Source organism: Doryrhamphus excisus, linkage group LG16 (assembly GCF_037039965.1).
Source record: "Doryrhamphus excisus strain RoL-2023G ecotype Guam linkage group LG16, RoL_Dexc_Guam_v1.1, whole genome shotgun sequence".
Lineage (NCBI taxonomy): Eukaryota > Metazoa > Chordata > Actinopteri > Syngnathiformes > Syngnathidae > Doryrhamphus > Doryrhamphus excisus.
In genome coordinates this window covers 14,986,925-15,008,799 of record NC_136372.1, presented here as the reverse complement: position 1 = coordinate 15,008,799, position 21,875 = coordinate 14,986,925, and the positions used below count along the sequence as shown (strand labels likewise).

The window sequence follows — 21,875 nt, the reverse complement described above, 5'->3', positions numbered from 1 at the left end:
CGGGCATATTTCTCCAAATGGTGTGTTTCTTTTTCTCTCAATCAGAAATCACTCCACACTCTTTATTGCTCTCTGGTTCTACCATATCTTACTTATTGTGTGGAAATATGGGGTAATAACTATAAAAGCAAACTTCACTCGCTAAATGTACTGCAAAAAAGGCCAGTAAGGATAATTCATAATGCCGCCTACAGAGAACATACTAACTCCTTATTTCTAAAAATCACAAATACTTCAACTTGCTGATATAGTTCATCTTCAAAGGCTAAAAATAAGCTAAAAATGTCATCCAATACTTCGCTACAAGAGAAGAAAAATATGATCTCAGGGAAGAACTACATTTGAAACACTTCTATGCTAGGACTACGTTAAAAAGCCATAGCATTTCAGTATGTGGAATCAAACTATGGTCATTGTATGGTCATATCACCTCGTACTTCAGTACGTGACTAAATTAAATTAAATTAAATTAAATTAAATTAAATTAAATTAAATTAAATTAAATTAAATTAAATTAAATTAAATTAAATTAAATTAAATTAAATTAAACCCAAAATTAAACCCAAAACTAAACCCAAAATTAAACCCAAAATTAAACCCAAAATTAAACCCAAAACCAAACTGAAACCCAAAACCAAACCCCAAACCAAATCCAAAACCAAATCCAAAACTAAACCCAAAACCAAAACTAAACCCAAACCCAAAACCAAATCCAAAACTAAACCCAAAACTAGACCCAAAACCAAACAAAACCCAAACAAAACTAAAAAAAAAACCTTCAACTATATCAGGAAAGCAGGAAGTGAACAAATGTAACAGTTACTGATTGTAAAAGTACCAGATGGAGGGGTAGGATTTAATAAGCTTTGCTTCTTCCTACTCCTTTTGGACATGTGGAACTGTGAACTGATTATGTGATGCATTCAATTGTAATCTGATGCATGTTCAAATGAAATAAAACCATTACCATTTTTAAACAAAAAGAAAAACTCACTTCACACCTAGCTGGTGTTTTGCTTTTCATCGCCGTTTAGCCCTTTATTCCCGTCTGCGGAGCACAATTGACATTTCTATCCTCATCTATCTTTTCTTTTCTCCCTTTTGGCCAAATCCAAAGCTATCACTATCTATAAATTAGCACGTTAGCAACACGTTGAAGGGGCCTCTGATGTGCTTTCTTACTATTTAAGGATGAGACAACCTGCTGGCAGGGTTATCACCATTACAGGATGCTCTCTGGCTCCTTTCGAGGTGATTCAACTTGGATTAAACCTTCCCGTGTCGCTCTTAACTGGCCATTACGTCGCTTTTGGAAATGTGTTCGACAACGTAATGGAGTTTAAATTCAGCTCACCTCCCCGAGAGGTGCGACGGGAGAAGAAAAATGCCTAATCAATGTTCTCGCACAGTCTTTGCCGTTTGAGTCGTTCATGCATTACATGAATCCTCGCACTCTTTAACTCGGCCTCTTCACAGACCCAAAGATCTGTACGCTGACCCCTAATGGACACTTGGACCTGGGCCCACTTCCTGCCGGCTTGTTTCCCGGAGAGAGGCTGAGCTTTGCTCTGGGGTCGAGGAAGAACAGCGTCATTTCGCTTGGCAGGGCCAACCTGGAGCACAGGGCGGCGGTAAGTGAGCAAGGACCGCCGGATGGTGATTGGTCTCAAGGGTTTTTATAGCGATTTGCAAAGCCGGCTATTTATTTTGCTGGTACAATAGGGCATTTACTTGATTAAAAGGCCACAATATGGATAAAAGCATGACGGCACACATTTTAATTACTCTATGGAATCAGGAATGGAGTGAAACCTTCCAGTCGCTCCTGAATCTTAATCCAATTCTAGTATATTTTGGACAGTTCTATGGTACTGGGATCAGTTTCTAGCCAAATGTAAGGTCCATCAAAGTATGGCTGGGGATGAACTTGAGAGCCTTAAGCCCATCAAACATCCAGACCAGGCAACAGAAATCTAGAGTCCTTACCTAGAGGTGGTCCAATACGGACCTGGACTTCTTGGTCAGTTCAGGAATTACATATGAGTTAATGATGCGACTCCAACAATCAAATCTGAAATACAACAGAAACAGACGAGGAGAGAAGCTAATTTAGTGACACTGATGAACAAATGAGACATGGGAGGAAAGAAAATGGAAACAAGTGATAGAAATAGATCCAGAGGACAGCGAAACGGGGGACAAGATAGAAGAAACAAGTCAAAGATAAAGTGGACAGTGGGTCGACGGAAACTTATGGTGAAAGAACATATAAGCAAGTGATGGATACAGATAAAGAGGACAGCGAGACATGGAACGTTTTGAGAAAGAAGGAAAAAATTTGTGACCGGTATGTATAAAATGGACAGCGAGACAAGTGAGTTTGGGAAAGAAGACTGAAATAAGTGATGGATACAAATAAAGAGGACAGCGAGACAAAGACATTTATGAGAAAGAAGGTAAAATTAATGATAAAGTGGACAGCGAGACAAGTGAAAGTTATGGAAATAGAAGATTGAAATGAGTGATGGATACGGTTAAAGAGGACAGCGAGACAAGGAATGTTATGAGAAGGTAAAAATGAGTGACAAGTATGCATAACGTGGACAGCGAGACAAGTGAAAGTTATGGGGGGAAAAGATTGAAATGAGTGATGATACAGATAAAAAAGGACAGCGAGACATGGAACGTTTTGAGAAAGAAGGAAAAAATGAGTGACCGGTATGTATAAAATGGACAGTTAGACAAGTGAGTTTGGGAAAGAAGACTGAAATGAGTGATGAGTACAGATAAAGAGGACAGCGAGACAAGGAAATTCATGAGAAAGAAGGTAAAATTAGTGACAGGTATGTATAAAATGGGCAAAAAGTTATGGGGAAGATTGAAATTAGTGATGGATACGGATAAAGAGGACAGCGAGACAATGAACGTTATAAGAAGGTAAAAACTAGTGACAGGTATGTATAAAGTGGACAGCGAGAGAAGTGAAAGTTATGGGAAAAGAAGATTGAAATGAGTGATGGGTACAGTTAAAGAGGACAGCGAGACAATGAACGTTATGGGAAAGAAGGTTAAAATGTATAAAGTGGACAGCGAGACAAGTGAGAGTTTGGGAAAGAAGATTGAAATGAGTGATGGATACAGATAAGGAGGACAGCGAGACGAGGAAAGTTATGAGAAGAAAGATAAAAATGAGTGACAGGTACGTATAAAGTGGACAGCGAGACAAAAGAAAGTTATGGGGAAAGAAGATTGAAATAAGTGATGGATACGGATAAAGAGGACAGCGAGACAATGAACGTTATAAGAAGGTAAAAACTAGTGACAGGTATGTATAAAGTGGACAGCGAGAGAAGTGAAAGTTATGGGAAAAGAAGATTGAAATGAATGATGGATACAAATAAAGAGGACAGCGAGACAAGTGAAAGTTATAGGGAAGAAGATTGAAATGAGTGATGGGTACAGTTAAAGAGGACAGCGAGACAAGGAACGTTATGGGAAAGAAGGTTAAAATGTATAAAGTGGACAGCGAGACAGGTGAGAGTTTGGGAAAGAAGATTGAAATGAGTGATGGATACAGATAAGGAGGACAGCGAGACAAGGAAAGTTATGAGAAGGTAAAAATGAGTGACAGGTATGTATAAAGTGGACAGCGAGACAAGTGAGTTTGGGAGAGAAGACTGAAATGAGTGATGGATACGGATAAAGAGGACAGCGAGACAATGAACATTATAAGAAGGTAAAAACTAGTGACAGGTATGTATAAAGTGGACAGCGAGAGAAGTGAAAGTTATGGGAAAAGAAGATTGAAATGAGTGATGGATACAAATAAAGAGGACAGCGAGACAAGTGAAAGTTATAGGGAAGAAGATTGAAATGAGTGATGGGTACAGTTAAAGAGGACAGCGAGACAAGAAACGTTATGGGAAAGAAGGTTAAAATGTATAAAGTGGACAGCGAGACAGGTGAGAGTTTGGGAAAGAAGATTGAAATGAGTGATGGATACAGATAAGGAGGACAGCGGGACAAGGAAAGTTATGAAGGTAAAAATGAGTGACAGGTATGTATAAAGTGGACAGAGAGACAAGTGTGTTTGGGAAAGAAGACTGAAATGAGTGATGGATACGGATAAAGAGGACAGCGAGACAATGAACGTTATAAGAAGGTAAAAACTAGTGACAGGTATGCATAAAGTGGACAGCGAGAGAAGTGAAAGTTATGGGGGAAAGAAGATTGAAATGAGTGATGGATACAAATAAAGAGGACAGCGAGACAAGTGAAAGTTATAGGGAAGAAGATTGAAATGAGTGATGGGTACAGTTAAAGAGGACAGCGAGACAAGGAACGTTATGGGAAAGAAGGTTAAAATGTATAAAGTGGACAGCGAGACAGGTGAGAGTTTGGGAAAGAAGATTGAAATGAGTGATGGATACAGATAAGGAGGACAGCGGGACAAGGAAAGTTATGAAGGTAAAAATGAGTGACAGGTATGTATAAAGTGGACAGCGAGACAAGTGAGTTTGGGAAAGAAGACTGAAATGAGTGATGGATACGGATAAAGTGGACAGCGAGACAAGGAAAGTTATGAAAAAGAAGGTCAAAATGAGTGACAGGTACGGATACGGATAAAGTGGACAGCGAGACAAGGAAAGTTATGAAAAAGAAGGTCAAAATGAGTGACAGGTACGGATATGGATAAAGAGGACAGCGAGACAAGGAAAGTTATGAGAAAGAAGGTCAAAATGAGTGACAGGTATGTATAAAGTGGACAGCGAGACAAGTGAAAGTTATGGGAAAGAAGATTGAAATGAGTGATGGTTACGGATAAAGTGGACAGCGAGACAAGCTATTGCTATTTCTCCATGAAGCATGACGCAGACCCAGCAAAGTCATGAATTATTAGCACTCATCACCATCATGCACAAATATGGTGGAATCTATACTGTAAACTGCATAGGTAGTCAGCCATTTTGGTTTGCAGGTGCCGTACGCCATGAAGCATGAAACCACAAGACCTTGACCAAAGTCATCCCGTCTTTTCTCTCTCAGTATCCAGGTCGGGGTTACCATAACTGGGGTCGTCCGCTACCGCCCCATTCCCAAGCTTCCTGGGCTCGTCGCTCCAGTTGGAATAGTCTAATAGGAGTCCACCCCTGCTCCTCTTCATCTCCCACCGCGAGTCCAATCTTCACCTCCTCGCCCTCTGCTAGACCGTTCTACGGTTACGGCTTAGGCGGACTGGGAGGTGTCGTTGGCGGAAGTCTCCGTATCCGCGGCCCCCGTGCCTCCTCATCTCCGCTCCGCCACCTCCACAGTGTACACCCGGACGAGGAAGAAAGCCTCCTCTCTCCCTCCGTTGCCACCCGAACTCTTCACCTTCGCCATCCGATCCTCCAGGGACATTTTGTACCCAGAAGGGACCGCCGAGCTCTATCCCTCGAGCTTCCCCATTTGCTACAAGTACCCGGAGCCACACATCCTCCGAGTACTCTGTTCCCACCCTGTCCCACGTCCCCAACGGCGCTCCATGCCCACCACAGGAAGAAGAGCTACTCCGGGGGGTTGCTAATCAGCGGCGGTGGGGGACCGGAAAGTCTAAGCGTCATAGGAAGAGTACACCAAGACTGTAATGGCAAGACTCCCCTGGCGCAGATCCTTCAACCCGCTCCTAACCAGCAGCAAACGGAGCAGCCCGGCGGGCCGAACAACCGTCGGCAGCTCATTGCGGACGTCTTTCCTCAGGTGAACACTCGGAACAAGGACCGCGAGGACCTGGACGATGAACTGGACTATGTAAGTTACTATTTGTACCAGTCGCCCATTTAACGTAACTGGTTATATCTCGGTAATCCAGTTAGCTAAGCTAAACCGTATACAATCAGCCATTAGCGCTTGAGTTTTAGCAATAATCTCCTGCTCTCATGTGCAGGATTTTCCGAGCACTTTGTGTGAAGTCGGCACTTTGTATCTATGGAACCCCCCCCGTGGGAGCACTATTGTTTCTATTGTAAACAAGACCATGTACGAGAAGAACACGGTTAATTAGAAAGGACGATTTAGGCGGCGGGGTAAGAGCGCCGTACAGATGGTAATGTTGGTAGACGCTCCAAGCTGTTCCTGTACGCCTTTTCAATTCTGTAAATAATTCAAGTCAAGAGGGTCTCGCTGTGTTTTTATGTTTACAACATAATGTGTTGCAGAGCTTGTGCTTCCGCGTGCAGAAGATGTTGGAGACGCACAAGCCAGATTGGTGCGAGACCAGGGAGGATTGGTCGGTGTTCCTGTTCTCGCCGCAGAACAAGTGAGTTTGCGTCATTTTACCGTGCGTTGACACCCATTACCACACTGTAAATCCAAATGTTCAAAGTACTTGAAATGAAGTACTCAAAATTCTTTAAAAAAGTTCTAATAACTTAATTATGTCATTTAACATGTTGTTCCATTTTAAGTACTTTTAACTAATATGTTTTGATTAAATTGAACTATGGCTATATTAAGTCAGATTAACTTAAAAACATAGTTTACATACAACTTAAGACACTGTAAATCCGAATGTTCAAAGTACGTAAATAACTGAAGTTATGCATACTCAAAATTCTTAAAAAAGTTCTAATAACTTAATTATGTCAAGTTAATTTAACATGTTCCATTTTTAGTACTTTTAACTAATATGTTTTAATTAAATTGAACTATGGCTATATTAAGTCAGATTAACTTAAAAACATAGTTTACAAACAACTTAAGACACTGTAAATCCGAATGTTCAAAGTACTTAAATAAATGAAGTTATGCATACTCAAAATTCTTAAAAAAGTTCTAATAACTTAATTATGTCAAGTTAATTTAACATGTTCCATTTTTAGTACTTTTAACTAATATGTTTTAATTAAATTGAACTATGGCTATATTAAGTCAGATTAACTTAAAAACATAGTTTACATACAACTTAAGACACTGTAAATCCGAATGTTCAAAGTACTTAAATAAATGAAGTTATGCATACTCAAAGTTCTTAAAAAAGTTCTAATAACTTAATTATGTCCAGTTTATTTAACATGTTGTTCAATTTTAAGTACTTTTAACTAATATGTTTTGATTAAATTGAACTATGGCTATATTAAGTCAGATTAACTTAAAAACATAGTTTACATACAACTTAAGACACTGTAAACCCGAATGTTCAAAGTACTTAAATAAATGAAGTTATGCATACTCAAAGTTCTTAAAAAAGTTCTAATAACTTAATTATGTCAAGTTTATTTAGCATGTTGTTCCATTTTAAGTACTTTTAACTAATATGTTTTAATTAAATTGAACTATTAAGTCAGATTAACTTAAAAACATAGTTTACATACAACTTAAGACACTGTAAACCCGAATGTTCAAAGTACTTAAATAACTGAAGTTACGCATATTCTAATAACTTAATTATGTCGAGTTCATTTAACATGTTGTTCCATTTTGAGTACTTTTAACTAATATGTTTTGATTTAATTGAACTATGGCTATATTAAGTAAGATTAACTTAGAAACATAAACTATGTTTTTAACAAAAACTATGTTTTTAAGTACATACAACTTAAGGCACTGTAAAATACGATTGCTCAAAATAATGAATTGGTATAAGTATAGTTAACTTAAAATTTTCTTAATAGTTCTAATAAATGTTGATTGCCAGTTGCATTATCTTTTTATTATCTTTTCAGTTTATTTAACTTGATTAATATGAACTTTTTGCATATTTGTGTAACATACTTAAAATAATTAACTCATAGTTAATTAAAAAGTATATACTAAACATGCACTGTAAACCCGAATGTTCAAAGTACTTAAATAAATTAAATTGTGCATACTAAAAGTTCTAATAACTTAATTATGTCAAGTTCATTTAACATGTTGTTCCATTTTAAGTACTTTTAACTAATATGTTTTAATAAAATTGAACTATGGCTATACTAAGTAAGATTAACTTAATAACATAGTTTACATACAATTTAAGACACGTAAGTTCTTAAATTCTTAAGTTCTACTTTATCGGCATTATCTGTCTTTTCAGTTTATTTAACTTGTCATTTTTGATTAATATGAACTTTTTGCAGATTTGTGTAACCTACTTAAAATAATTAACTCGTAGTAAATTAAAAAGTAAAAAAAAGTATCTATTAAACATGAATAAAACAAACCAAGAATCAATTAAGAATAAATCCATTGCATCAGATAGATTTGGAAAGAGTTGAAATGAGAACGAAAATTAGAAGAATGAAGAATGCATGGCAGAGAGAATACGAAAAAGAAAGATATTTCTCTTTTCACCCCAAAATTAAAAATGTATATTTTAATATCAACTCCAAATATTTAAGTACTGATATACTCAAATATTTGAGTTTATGAACTCTAACTTAACTTAACTTCTTTAACTCTGCTATCTTATTCGGGTTTACAGTACATCGGTACATTTCACACCAAATTATTAATAATGTATATTCTGGCCCTGCCCATCTTATCAAAGATCGTGGGTCATGCCTCCGCAGGGATGGATTACCACTTTGTGTAAACGGTTTCTTTCATACGCTGCATCATCTTCACTGTTTTGTAATAAAAGGCATTGAAATGTTGCCACATGGGTTGTAAAAGTGATTGCTCTTTTCATTTAGTTTTCCATCCTTTCCAATAGGCATTGCTGCGAGGATATTTAATTGCTTTTTTGGGCAACACGAGCCAGTGCCACATGCCAAAATGTGGAAATGTGCATTCGGTTTATTTCATCCCATTCTATCGCTTTTGATGTGCTGTGTCTCTCGCCTGCATTGTAGCAGCAGGCTGGAGGCTTACCCTCATTTGTTGAACATTGTATTGGAACAGGTGTAGTTCGTTTTTTGTTTTTTTTTTTTTGAGTATGTAATTGTGCTCTCCTCTGTGGTTTTTGAACTCAGGTTCAGGCAGATGTGCCAGTCTATCATCGCTCATAAGCTGTTTGATTACGTGGTGCTGGCCTTCATCTTCTCCAACTGCATCACAGTGGCTCTCGAGAGGCCCAGGATACTGCAGGGCAGCTTGGTAAAGCAATCAGATGCATGGATGCATGTGTACAAGGGCAGTGAATCCCAAAATATAGCATTAATATTATTATTATTATTATTATTATTGGCTCCAAATTTTATTGACATTAGACAATTTTCATCATAATTCTTAGTTATAGTAAACGGCATGCATGAAATATACTTTAGGTTGAGAGATTAATGTAGCAATATATAAACAGGAAATCAGTAAATTTGGTAATGGTAATGGTTTAATTTCATTTGGACATGCATCAGATTACAATTGAATGCATCCCATAATCAGTTCACAGTTCCACATGTCCAAAAGGAGTAGGAAGAAGCAAAGCTTATTAAATCCTACCCCTCCATCTGGTACTTTTACAATCAGTAACTGTTACATTTGTTCACTTCCTGCTTTCCATAATACAGTTTAAGGTTTTTTTTTTGTTTGTTTTTAATAATGTACCTCATACCGAAGTATGTGGTGACATGACCATACAATGACATAATGGGTACCATAGTAACAGTCAATATAATATGAGCCATTTCAAGAAACAATACAAGCAGTTGATGTTTGCTAAATACAAGGATGAAGAGTCTTGAACCAGTCATGATGTGCTATATATATCACTATATTGACACTTACTATGGTACCCATTATGTACATAATGTGTACCATAGTAAGCAAACATCAACTGCTTGTATTGTTTCTTGAAATGGCTCATATTATATTGACTGTTACTATGGTACCCATTATGTCATTGTATGGTCATATCACCTTGTACTTCGGTACGTGACCAAAAATAATAAATAAATAAAGTAAATATACATACAAGTAAAATACATAAAAATTAATAAAATTAAGTAAAAAAAAAATTAAATAAAATTAAAATAAATTAAAATTATATTAGGAAAGCAGGAAGTGAACAAATGTAACAGTTACTGATTGTAAAAGTACCAGGGGTCATATCACCTCGTACTTAAGTACGTGACAAAAATTAAATTAAATTAAATTAAATTAAATTAAATTAAATTAAATTAAATTAAATTAAATTAAATTAAATTAAATTAAATTAAATTAAATTAAATTACATTACATTACATTACATTAAATTACATTAAATTAAATTTCATTAAATTACATTACATTACATTAAATTAAACCCAAAACTAAACCCAAAACTAAACCCAAAACCCAAACCAAACAAAACCCAAACAAAACTAAAAAAACCTTCAACTATATCAGGAAAGTAGGAAGTGAACAAATCTAACAGTTACTGATTGTAAAAGTACCAGATGGAGGGGTAGGATTTAATAAGCTTTGCTTCTTCCTACTCCTTTTGGACATGTGGAACTGTGAACTGATTATGGGATGCATTCAATTGTAATCTGATGATGTTCAAATGAAATTAAACCATTACCAAATTATATGTACCGTATGTGTTTAGTTAGTCACTGGCGGACGCAAAAGCTACAATCTACAATCTAAATATTCTATATTATATCCTATATTCATAGTTGCACATTACTTACAGACAGTGCATTTGAAATTTAAAAGACTTGCAGTTCAATACAACTTCTATTTCAATCTCAGGCTTAACATTTTTTTTTATTGACATAAAAAGGGTCCATAAGGAAGGATTTACTCTTTATTGTCACCTCTCTTGAACCTCTCTTGTTGTTGTGTGTGTGTCTCTTTAAATTCAGGAAAGAGTGTTCCTCACCATATCCAACTACATCTTTACTGCCATTTTTGTGGGCGAGATGACATTAAAGGTAACGTTTTACTACGTCTCACTATCACATACCCCCCCCCCCCGTGTAATCCTTTCTCACTCGCTTTCTTCTCCTCATTCCTTGCCTGTATCCTCCCTCTCTCCTTCCAACCTCCCACTGCTCGTGTCTGTTTTCTCTGTGATTCTTTGGCCCAAGCGGGTCATCCATTATGCACTCCCACGATCAATTATTAACCAATCACGCGCCGTCAAGCAGCCGCTGACTTGTCAGACACCCCCCCCCCCCCAGCCGTGCATGTATTCCTCGGTGTCTGTGTATGTCTGAGCTGTGTGTGTGGAAAATAACACATGTTGGCGTGTGTAGCATTCGTCTCTCTGCAGGGCTCCGGCGAGCTCGCTGTTGTGTACAAGATGCATGAAAAGTAAAAAAGGCACGGCACAGCAGGCTTGATGAAGTGGTCAGCGTGTTGCTCGATATTTCACCGTGCCGCTCTTGGTGCAATGCGCAACTAATTTATTGCAGTCGTCACGCTTATTTTTTTTCTTTTGAAACCTGCGATTTTACATGGTTGCTTTTGCTTTGAGGTAAACGCCTGCAAACCTCGACGACAACATTATTAACACATAGTGGCCAGTTTAGATATAATCTGTCTTTGAATGCATCTTCTGAATGCCTTATATTTCTATTTTAATTTATTTAGTCCTTTTTATGCTAAAAATGCTAAATTTAGGCCAAACAATGTGTAAAATGTGCTTACGTTTTGCTATTTTTGACTACAGTACAGCCATATTCAACCACAAAACAGTATGATTTATTCTGAATATTTTTGAAATAGCTATATTTGAAAAAATTCTAAGTGTGAAATGACAAGGGGTTACTTATGGAAGCCCGTTTCTGCCACCGAAAAAAGTTATCCCAACGGTAAGGCATATTTATGAGATAAAAAATTGAAATTATGACATAACAAAGTAAAAATGATGATTTAAGAAGTCAAAATTATGAGACAAGAACGTCAAAATTCTAAGACGTTGAAATTATGAGATTAAAAAGTCAAAATTATGAGACAAGAACGTCAAAATTCTAAGAGGTTGAAATTATGAGATTAAAAAGTCAAAATTATGAGATTTAAAAAGTCAAAATTATGAGACAAGAAAGTCAAAATTATGAGAAATCCAAATTAGAAGATAACAAATCAAAATTATTAGACAGACAAGTTGAAATTATGAGATTAAAATGTCAAAATTATGAGATTAAAAAGTCAAAATGATTAGATTAAAAAGTCAAAATGATTAGATTTAAAAACTCAAAATTATGAGATTGGAAAGTCAAAATTATGAGATAGCAAATTGAAATTATTAGATAGACAAATCGAAATTATGATATTAAAAAGTCAAAATTATGAGATTAAAAAGTCAAAATTATGAGATTAAAAAGTCAAAATGATTAGATTAAAAAGTCAAAATGATTAGATTTAAAAACTCAGATTGGAAAGTCAAAATTATGAGATAACAAATTGAAATTATTAGATAGACAAGTCGAAATTATGAGATTAAAAAATCAAAATTATGAGATTAAAAAGTCAAAATTATGAGATTAAAAAGTCAAAATGATTAGATTAAAAAGTCAAAATGATTAGATTTAAAAACTCAAAATTATGAGATTGGAAAGTCAAAATTATGAGATAACAAATTGAAATTATTAGATAGGCAAGTCGAAATTATGAGATTAAAAAATCAAAATTATGAGATTAAAAAGCCAAAACTATGAGATAAGGTCGAAATGATGAGACATGAAAGTCAAAATTATGAGAAATCCAAATTAGGAAATAACACATAAAAAATATGTGATGACAAATCGAAATTATGAGATAGACAAGTCATAATTATAAAATAAAAAGTCAAAAAAGGGGTGCTGGAGCCTATCCCAGCTGTCTTAGGGCGAGAGGCGGGGTACACCCTGGACTGGTGGCCAGCCAATCACAGGGCACATATAGACAAACAACCATTCACACTCACATTCATACCTATGGACAATTTGGAGTCGCCAATGAACTTAGCATGTTTTTGGAATGTGGGAGGAAACCGGAGTACCAACATGCAAACTCCACACAGAGATGGCCGAGGGTGGAATCGAACCTGGGTCTCCTTGCTGTGTGGCTGCTGCCACAAGATCAGCACACTAGTGTACTGTGCTAAGCACATCTCAATAAAAAGCCTAAAAAAAATGTCGACCGTCTTTCTCATCCTCAGGTGGTGTCCATGGGTCTGTACATGGGGGAGCAGGCATATTTACGCAGCAGCTGGAACATTCTGGACGGCTTCCTGGTGTTTGTGTCGTTGATTGACATTGTGGTGTCCATGGCGGGCGGGGCTAAGATCCTTGGTGTTCTCCGAGTGCTGCGACTGCTCAGAACCTTGCGTCCCCTCAGGTGCAGTAAAGATCTCCTTGTAGTATATCACGGCATCAACTATAGCATCAGTGCAATTACTAATACATGATCCGACACCTGATATCCCGATCCAGAAATCCAATATGTATTCCGTTCTTCTCCACAGGGTGATCAGCAGAGCTCCAGGTCTGAAACTGGTGGTGGAGACCCTCATCACTTCCCTCAAACCCATCGGGAACATCGTTCTCATCTGCTGCGCTTTCTTCATCATCTTTGGCATTCTTGGCGTACAGGTTAGTGGAGTTATTCCCAGCATGCCTTGCAACACTTGTCGCATGTTTAGTGTTGACATATTATTCCACTTCTCCGGGTACTCCGGTTTCCTCCCACATTCCAAAAACATGCTAGGTTAATTGGCGATTCCAAATTGTCCATAGGTATGAATGTGAGTGTGAATGGTTGTTTGTCTATATGTGCCCTGTGATTGGCTGGCCACCAGTCCAGGGTGTACCCCGCCTCTCTCCCAAAGATAGCTGGGATAGGCTCCAGCATACCCATGACCCTTGTGAGGATAAGCGGTAGAAAATTAATGAATGTGCACTTGGGGGGGGCGTACAGCAATGAATCTCGCACACAATAAAACTAAAATAAAGTAAAATTATTCCAACAACATGCATGCTAGGTTAATTGGCGACTCCAAATTGTCCATGGGTATGAATGTGAGTGTGAATGGTTGTTTGTCTATATGTGCCCTGTGAGTCAAGGGTGTACCCCGCCTCTCGCCCGAAGACAGCTGGGATAGGCTCCAGCATACCCATGACCCTCGTGAGGATAAGTGGTAGAAACTGAATGAATGTGCACTTGGGGGGGGGCGTACAACAATGAATCTCGCACACAATAAAACTAAAATAAAGTAAAATTATTCCAACAACATGCATGCTAGGTTAAATGGCGACTCCAAATTGTCCATAGGTATGAATGTGAGTGTGAATGGTTGTTTGTCTATATGTGCCTTGTGATTGGCTGGCCACCAGTCCAGGGTGTACCCCGCCTCTTGCCCGAAGACAGCTGGGATAGGCTCCAGCACCCCCTGCAACCCTTGTGAGGATAAGCGGTAGAAAATGAATGACTATTATTACTCTGTTGTAGTACTAGTTACCTTTTTTATGACATGCTATCCTGTTGTTTTTGTGTTAATTGTAGTTAATTGTACCTAATTGGTGTTAATCCCACAGCTGTTTAAAGGCAAGTTCTTCTACTGCTTGGGTCCTAACGTTAAGAACATCACCAACAAATCCGACTGTCTGCAAGCCAACTACAAGTGGGTCCACCATAAGTACAATTTTGACAACTTGGGACAGGTTGGTTCTGTTTGTTTTGATGTTTGATGTTAATAAAGTTTGTATTTATATGTTTATAGCCTAAAATGCTACAATGCTTTTTTTTGTATAGGCCCTGATGTCCTTGTTTGTGCTAGCCTCTAAGGACGGCTGGGTCAACATCATGTACCACGGCCTGGATGCTGTGGGTGTGGACCAGCAGGTAAATGCCAATCGCTCATGTAAAAGCTAAGCGTAGCATGAAGGCAATAAGGAAGCTAATATGCTAATATCACTCCCATCCCAGCCGGTGACCAACAACAACCCCTGGATGCTGCTCTATTTCATCTCATTCCTCCTCATCGTCAGCTTCTTCGTTCTCAACATGTTTGTGGGCGTGGTGGTGGAGAACTTCCACAAGTGCCGGCAGCACCAGGAAGTGGAGGAGGCCAAGAGGCGGGAGGAGAAGCGTCAGCGCCGCATGGAGAAAAAGCGGAGAAGTAAGATCAGGACGGGGATTATGTAGTTATGAGGTCTGATAATTATGAGATCTACTATATTCAGTAAAAGGAGTGTAAAGGCGAATATAGGGGTGTTATTTCATGTCTAGAGGGCTCTAATACTGTTAAACAGTACTGTTAAACCTAAACAGGTTTTTCATCCTATTATTATTATTATTATTATTATTATTATTATTATGGGAGCATATATTTTGTGTACTTTATAGCTACATTATATAGCAGGGGTGGGCAAACTACGGTCTGGGGGCCACATCCGGTACGCCAAGTGAATACGGCCCGCCCGTTCTTTCCAAAGTATTTACTTTAAACTTAAAATACAATGATTATTTTCTCTTATGTCTACTATATTCAGTAATAGGACTGTAAAAGCAAATATAGGGGTGTTATTTCATGTCTAGAGGGCTCTAATACTGTTAAACGTATTTAGAATGTCCTTAACAGGTTTTTCATGCTATTATTATTATTATTATTATTATTATTATTATGGGAGCGTATCTTGTGTAGTAGTTTCCAGTACTGTATAGCTACATTATATAGCAGGCGTGGGTAAACTACGGTCCGGGGGCCACATCCCGTACGCCAAGTGTTTGAATACGGCCCGCCCGTTCTTTCCAAAGCATTCACTTTAAACTTATAATACGATCATGTAGTTAGTATGAGGACTGATGATTATTTTCTCTTATGTCTACTATATTCAGTAATAGGAGTGTAAAGGTGAATATAGGGGTGTTACTTCATGTCTAGAGGGCTCTAATACTGTTAAACATATTTAGAATGTACTTAACAGGTTTTTCATCCTATTATTATTGCTATGGAAGCGTGCGCAAACTACGGCCCGGGGGCCACATCCGGCACGCCAAGTGTTTGAATACGGCCTACCCGTTCTTTCCAAAGTATTTACTTTAAACTTAACATACAACCTGGCATACACCCACCCCCCCCCTCGCCCACGAGTCAAAACATTTGCCCACCCCTGTTCTATAGAATATATTACATGTTTAATATCTTTAATATGATGCCTCTGCACCAATAGAAGCCCAGAAGCTTCCCTACTACTCCAGCTACAGCAGCGTACGTCTGATGATCCACACCCTGTGCACCAACCACTACCTGGACCTCATCATCACCTTCATCATCTGCATCAACGTCATCACGATGTCCCTGGAGCATTACAACCAACCTCACGTAAGACACATCTACAAGCCGCTGCTTAGTGGGGAGGAGGTTTTCATCACTGACCGCCTTGCACGGAGGTTACGGAGCTGGAGCCAACACAATGAGCTGTGATTGCGCTGCTGATTTCACGTGATGAACAATACAGCATATGTCTGATTCACGGTCAGGAGGTAGCATTGTTGTGCCATTTTCACCACAAAACAGCCTGATTTATGAAAAACTGGTGGTGAAGCTGCAAAATTTGAAGCGTGAAAAATCCTCATTTTAACTAATGTAAGATGCTGCGTTTTTTGCCTCTGGGTTGCTTGTTTTTTTGCTCTTCAAACAACGGGGACAGTTCCGAACCCGCCCAGCTGCTAACGCATGCTAACACACACATTCATGCCTCTTGACTATATCTTCTCCCAGTCTCTAGATCTCGCCCTGAAGTACTGCAATTACTTCTTCACCTCCACTTTTGTACTGGAAGCCATACTCAAGCTCATCGCCTTCGGCTTCCGACGCTTCTTCAAAGACAGGTGCGGCGTATGTTGTCATGTACGCTAAGTCGTCTGTAAGCCTGCCGCTATTTTACATAATGGTCACTTTATCAGCTTACTTGTTCCCAAGCATTTTTTCTTACCGTTCCGCCCTGCAGTAGCTAGCGTGTTGCCAGATTCTCCGCTTTAAACTGAAACTAATAAAATAACACACACCATAAACCACAGCATTTGAACACCTCTAATAATCTACAGTCAACAATCAACAAGCACAGGCCAGGGATCAGCACCACGGTCAGCGATAATCTAACACAAGCCAGAAAGCAATACTGTACTTGAACACAGCGCATATATTACAAGAATCCATCACTAGCATGACACGGAAAGTCGCGATTAAAAGCGCCACAAACATCATCAGCACTAGAACAGGTCGTAGTGGTACTTCAACACACCCTAAAGACCGCAACCAACAAAGAAAGTAGCACTTGAACACATCATATAGCCCTCTGCTGTACATTGAACCAACAGCGAGCACATAACCACATCGTAAAACACTAAAACTAATAACATAATTAAATGAACACGCACCATAAAGTAACACTCGAACACACCATAAAATCTACAGTCAACTTCAATTAGCTCAGCCCTTGAACACACCACAAAGACCGCAACCGGCTTACAAACTTGCAATGAACTGTTTGGCCAGAAAATAGTACTGTACTTAAATGCACCGCACCTATCAACACACAATTAAAACAACTAATGATGGCCAGCCCTTGAATGCACCACAAATTCCACAGCCAGTGAAAAAATAGTACCAAATAGTAATAATAATAATAGCACAGGAAAGAAAGAAGTACTGTACTTGTATCAGCACTTGAACACACCACAAAGATAACAGCCAGTGATCAAACAGCACAGGGCTGAAATAGCACTTGAACACACCGTATAAAGATTTGATCCACCAAGAAAAAAAATATTAAATGTAATACATTCCTAATATAATTTATTTTTTTTTATTTTAAACTAAAAAAAACTAAAAACTTTAATTATATTAGAAAATTATGAAAATATTGAATAATAATAAAGAAATAATAAAAATAATAAAGAAAATTATTAAATTATTTAACAAAATTGAAACAAAAGAACTAAAAACTTATATTATATTTTTATATAAATTATAAAATTAAAATTATAATAATTATAAATTATATATTTTGTGAACTGATTATGGGATGCACTCAATTGTAATCTGATGCATGTTCAAATGAAATAAAACCATTACCATTACGTTTGCTTGTGTCAGGTGGAACCAACTGGACCTCGCCATCGTGCTGCTGTCTGTCATGGGCATCACATTGGAGGAGATCGAGATCAGCGCCGCCCTGCCCATCAACCCCACCATCATCAGGATCATGAGAGTACTGAGGATAGCACGAGGTACACGTCGCGGATGAAATACTTTGTAACTGAGAAATAGCGTATCTTTACCACTCACTAAAAGAGACGCCCTCCTCCTGCATTCACACAGTCCTCAAGCTGCTGAAGATGGCCACGGGAATGAGAGCCCTGCTGGATACGGTGGTCCAAGCCCTGCCTCAGGTACACGCATAGGCAATGAATTGTTCAGGGGGAACAGAGTCCATGATTCTAACATACTAGAAAAAAACATACATAAGTCGCTATGGAGTATAAGTCGCACAAGGCCAAAAATGCATAATTAGGTAGAAAAAAAACATACATAAGTCGCTATGGAGTATAAGTCGCACAAGGCCAAAAATGCATAATTAGGTAGAAAAAAAACATACATAAGTTGCTATGGAGTATAAGTCGCACAAGGCCAAAAATGCATAATTAGGTAGAAAAAAACATACATAAGTCGCACTGGAGTATAAGTTACACAAGGCCAAAAATGCATAATTAGGTAGAAAAAAAACATATATAAGTCGCTACAGAGTATAAGTCGCACAAGGCCAAAAATGCATAATTAGGTAGAAAAAAACATACGTAAGTCACTACGGAGTATAAGTCGCACAAGGCCAAAAATGCATAATTAGGTAGAAAAAAACATACATAAGTCGCTACGGAGTATAAGTCGCACAAGGCCAAAAATGCATAATTAGGTAGAAAAAAACATACATAAGTCGCTACGGAGTATAAATCGCACGAAACCAAAAATGCATAATTAGGTAGAAAAAAACATACATAAGTCGCTACGGAGTATAAGTCGCACAAGGCCAAAAATGCATAATTAGGTAGAAAAAAACATAAGTCGCTACGGAGTATAAGTCGCACAAGGCCAAAAATGCATAATTAAGTCGAAAAAAAACATACATAAGTCGCTACGGAGTATAAATCGCACGAAACCAAAAATGCATAATTAGGTAGAAAAAAACATACATAAGTCGCTACGGAGTATAAGTCGCACAAGGCCAAAAATGCATAATTAGGTAGAAAAAAACATAAGTCGCTACGGAGTATAAGTCGCACAAGGCCAAAAATGCATAATTAAGTCGAAAAAAAACATACATAAGTCACACTGGAGTATAAGTTGCACAAGGCCAAAAATGCATAATTAGGTAGAAAAAAAACATACATAAGTCGTTACGGAGTATAAGTCGCACAAGGCCAGAAATGCATAATTAGGTAGAAAAAAACATACATAAGTCACACTGGAGTATAAGTCGCATTTTCAAGTTCTAACAATAATAAAAGAATAGAGAACATGCTAATAGGTGTAAGATATGCTAACACAATGGTTATTCAGCTACACAAAAAATAAAGATGAACACAAAAGGTGTCCAGTGTTTATGTAACATAAACAGTTTTTTCATATATAAGTCGCTCTGGAGTATAAGTCGCAGGAACAGCCAACCTATGAAAAAAAGTGCGACTTATAGTCCGGAAAATACGGTAACTGCTGTTTCCGTTTCCTATTTCATGGACACACAGTTTGACCTCCCGTCCACCCGCACATAAGACAAAACAAACACAAAGACCAACATGGCGGTACTGCGTTAAAGGAGGTCAGTCAGAGGAGATTCTTTGTTTCGTTTTTTTTTTTTTTTTTTTTAATCGATCCCCTCTCATTAACACCAAGCCTTCGCTCAGTCCCAAGGGTGCGCGGGGAGGTAATTAAAACTCAGGCTAATTAAACAGTTCCAGGAGGTCTCTCTCTATGTGTTTGAGGTCAGGAACGCGGTGAAAGTGTAACGACCAGGCGAGAGATTTAACCTGAGGATAGATGACACCGTATTTCACAGTGAAAATGAAATGGCAAGCATCCAGCATCACCTCCTTTCATCACGCGGGGAGACTGGAGACGTTGTGGACGTTGGAACAAAGGCGTGAAAGGATTCCTTTCGACAAAAGGCGAGGGAAAACAATGAATTAAAAGATTATTTGAAAGTTATCCAAGCAGCGTACAGTAAAGCGGGATAGCACGTGGAAATATAAAATATAAAATATAAAATATAAAATATAAAATATAAAATATAAAATATAAAATATAAAATATAAAATATAAAATATAAAATATAAAAATTTAATATATAATATAAAAATAAAATATTAAAAATACAATACAGTACTTTAGCATTCAAGGACCACCAAATAAACCGCAAAGTCTTGTCGCTTGACAAAGAAAAAAAGTACCATCAGTGAAGCATCAAGACATAAACTCACATTTTACCTGACAATGGCGAATCGCGAAAGATGGTAAAAAAAATCTACATAAGATCAATTCCTGTTGTTACTTCCTGTCATTTCATTATTGAAACATTACTGACACCTAGTGACCAATGTAGAGTATCATCACGTCTTTGAATGCGTCTCCTCAATGCCTTATATTTCTATTTTAGTTAATTCAGTCAATTTTATGCTTGAATATGCTTTATTTAAGCTAAAATATTTTGTCAAAAATGCTTCAATGAGCATATATAAAATATAATTTTTTTAACCAAATATCTTAGCTGCTTTTTGCAATGGATTTTTTTTTTGCCCTATTACCTTTATTTGACCATTATTATCACATATCTATAAATTACTACCAAGTTGGAGTGAATGAACATCATTTTAATTGATCTAAAGTACTCAAATTTGGCTGAATTATATATACACAGTATATAATATATACTATTTGCACATGTGCCTTCAACACTGCACTGTACTATTTTATTAAGAGCTTAGTCATTAGTGTCTGTTCATGAATTTAATCCTTTATAATAGATTCCAAGGTTGCATATGAAATATTCCAACATGAAATGCTACCCGCTGGTTATTTTGCTATTCTGCTGCATTTACCAGCTCGTTTTTTTTGGTTTCAGGTGGGTAACCTGGGCCTGCTCTTCATGCTGCTGTTTTTCATCTACGCCGCCTTAGGAGTGGAGCTTTTCGGAGAACTTGGTGAGTAATATCGACAGTCTCAGACGGAAGAGGTCTTTACGGTTACGGTGTATATAAGTGTGTCGTGGTGCTTTTAAAGGCACATACAGTGGTCTGTATAGATAAACAGAGACCACCGGTTCTCAATTGTATTTCAAATTGAGGTGTGAGATAATTGATTTATTCGACAGAAGGCCAATAAGTTGTGAGTAAATAGTTTCTAAGTCCTGCCTGTGCCGCTGCAAACACATTTTGGCGGATGGCGGCCATGTTTTTGAACCAATCTTGCTGAACTTTTGTTGACAAATTGACAAATGTCTTGACGATCGAGCCGTTAGAGTTCAAATGATGGGATCCAAATTATGGCTATTTGTCAGTTCGGTGGTAGAAAAGTTACAAAAACACAGGATTGGGATGTCCTAATTTTTTCACACGAGAGGCAGATTTTTTTGACACATAAATTGAAGCAGCGTCTGATTGAAGGGGTTCCATGAATCACATTAAAAGCACCGTATTGTATCCGATTCATCCCAAAAGTCTTTTCATCATCAGTGCTCTCTGTGAGTCAGCCAGCAGGGAATCATCTCCCCCCAATCCATCGCTCTCATACACGTTGTCCTTAAACGCCACATTGCAAAGAGAAGATACTCACTCGGTCTTGTCAAATTCCCGCCATGCTGGAGAAATCCGCGTCTTTCTCGAGGTCATTGTCCAGATTATTTGGGGATACAGGCTGAAGGACAAAGCAAGATCATGGTTATTGATCTGAACGGTGATTTCAAGGTAGCTTAGCATTATTTTACACAACTGCGACGAAATGATCTCTCTCTTCCACT

The 21,875-nt window shown here is 37.8% G+C and overlaps 1 protein-coding gene and 1 long non-coding RNA gene across 4 annotated transcripts in view; one reads left to right on the top strand and one right to left on the bottom strand.

Moving 5' to 3' along the window:
* The window catches only part of LOC131103732 (voltage-dependent T-type calcium channel subunit alpha-1I), a 193,355-nt gene that overhangs the window by 153,624 nt on the left and 17,856 nt on the right, over positions 1 to 21,875 (top strand). For all 3 annotated transcript variants that reach the window (XM_078797562.1, XM_078797561.1, XM_078797560.1), the window contains 15 exons: positions 1,477 to 1,631; positions 5,047 to 5,790; positions 6,198 to 6,298; positions 8,931 to 9,054; positions 10,743 to 10,811; positions 13,022 to 13,200; positions 13,328 to 13,454; positions 14,397 to 14,522; positions 14,614 to 14,703; positions 14,788 to 14,980; positions 16,035 to 16,186; positions 16,586 to 16,695; positions 17,963 to 18,096; positions 18,188 to 18,258; positions 20,982 to 21,060. In XM_078797562.1, the coding sequence (XP_078653688.1) occupies positions 1,477 to 1,631; positions 5,047 to 5,790; positions 6,198 to 6,298; positions 8,931 to 9,054; positions 10,743 to 10,811; positions 13,022 to 13,200; positions 13,328 to 13,454; positions 14,397 to 14,522; positions 14,614 to 14,703; positions 14,788 to 14,980; positions 16,035 to 16,186; positions 16,586 to 16,695; positions 17,963 to 18,096; positions 18,188 to 18,258; positions 20,982 to 21,060 (2,454 nt within the window). The remainder of the gene's footprint in view (positions 1 to 1,476; positions 1,632 to 5,046; positions 5,791 to 6,197; positions 6,299 to 8,930; positions 9,055 to 10,742; positions 10,812 to 13,021; positions 13,201 to 13,327; positions 13,455 to 14,396; positions 14,523 to 14,613; positions 14,704 to 14,787; positions 14,981 to 16,034; positions 16,187 to 16,585; positions 16,696 to 17,962; positions 18,097 to 18,187; positions 18,259 to 20,981; positions 21,061 to 21,875) is intronic.
* LOC131103733 (uncharacterized) lies at positions 681 to 21,774 on the bottom strand. The gene is made up of 3 exons (XR_013630073.1): positions 21,692 to 21,774; positions 1,987 to 2,071; positions 681 to 1,613 (listed from the first exon to the last, which is right to left on the bottom strand). It is a non-coding gene; the product is annotated as an uncharacterized LOC131103733 (long non-coding RNA).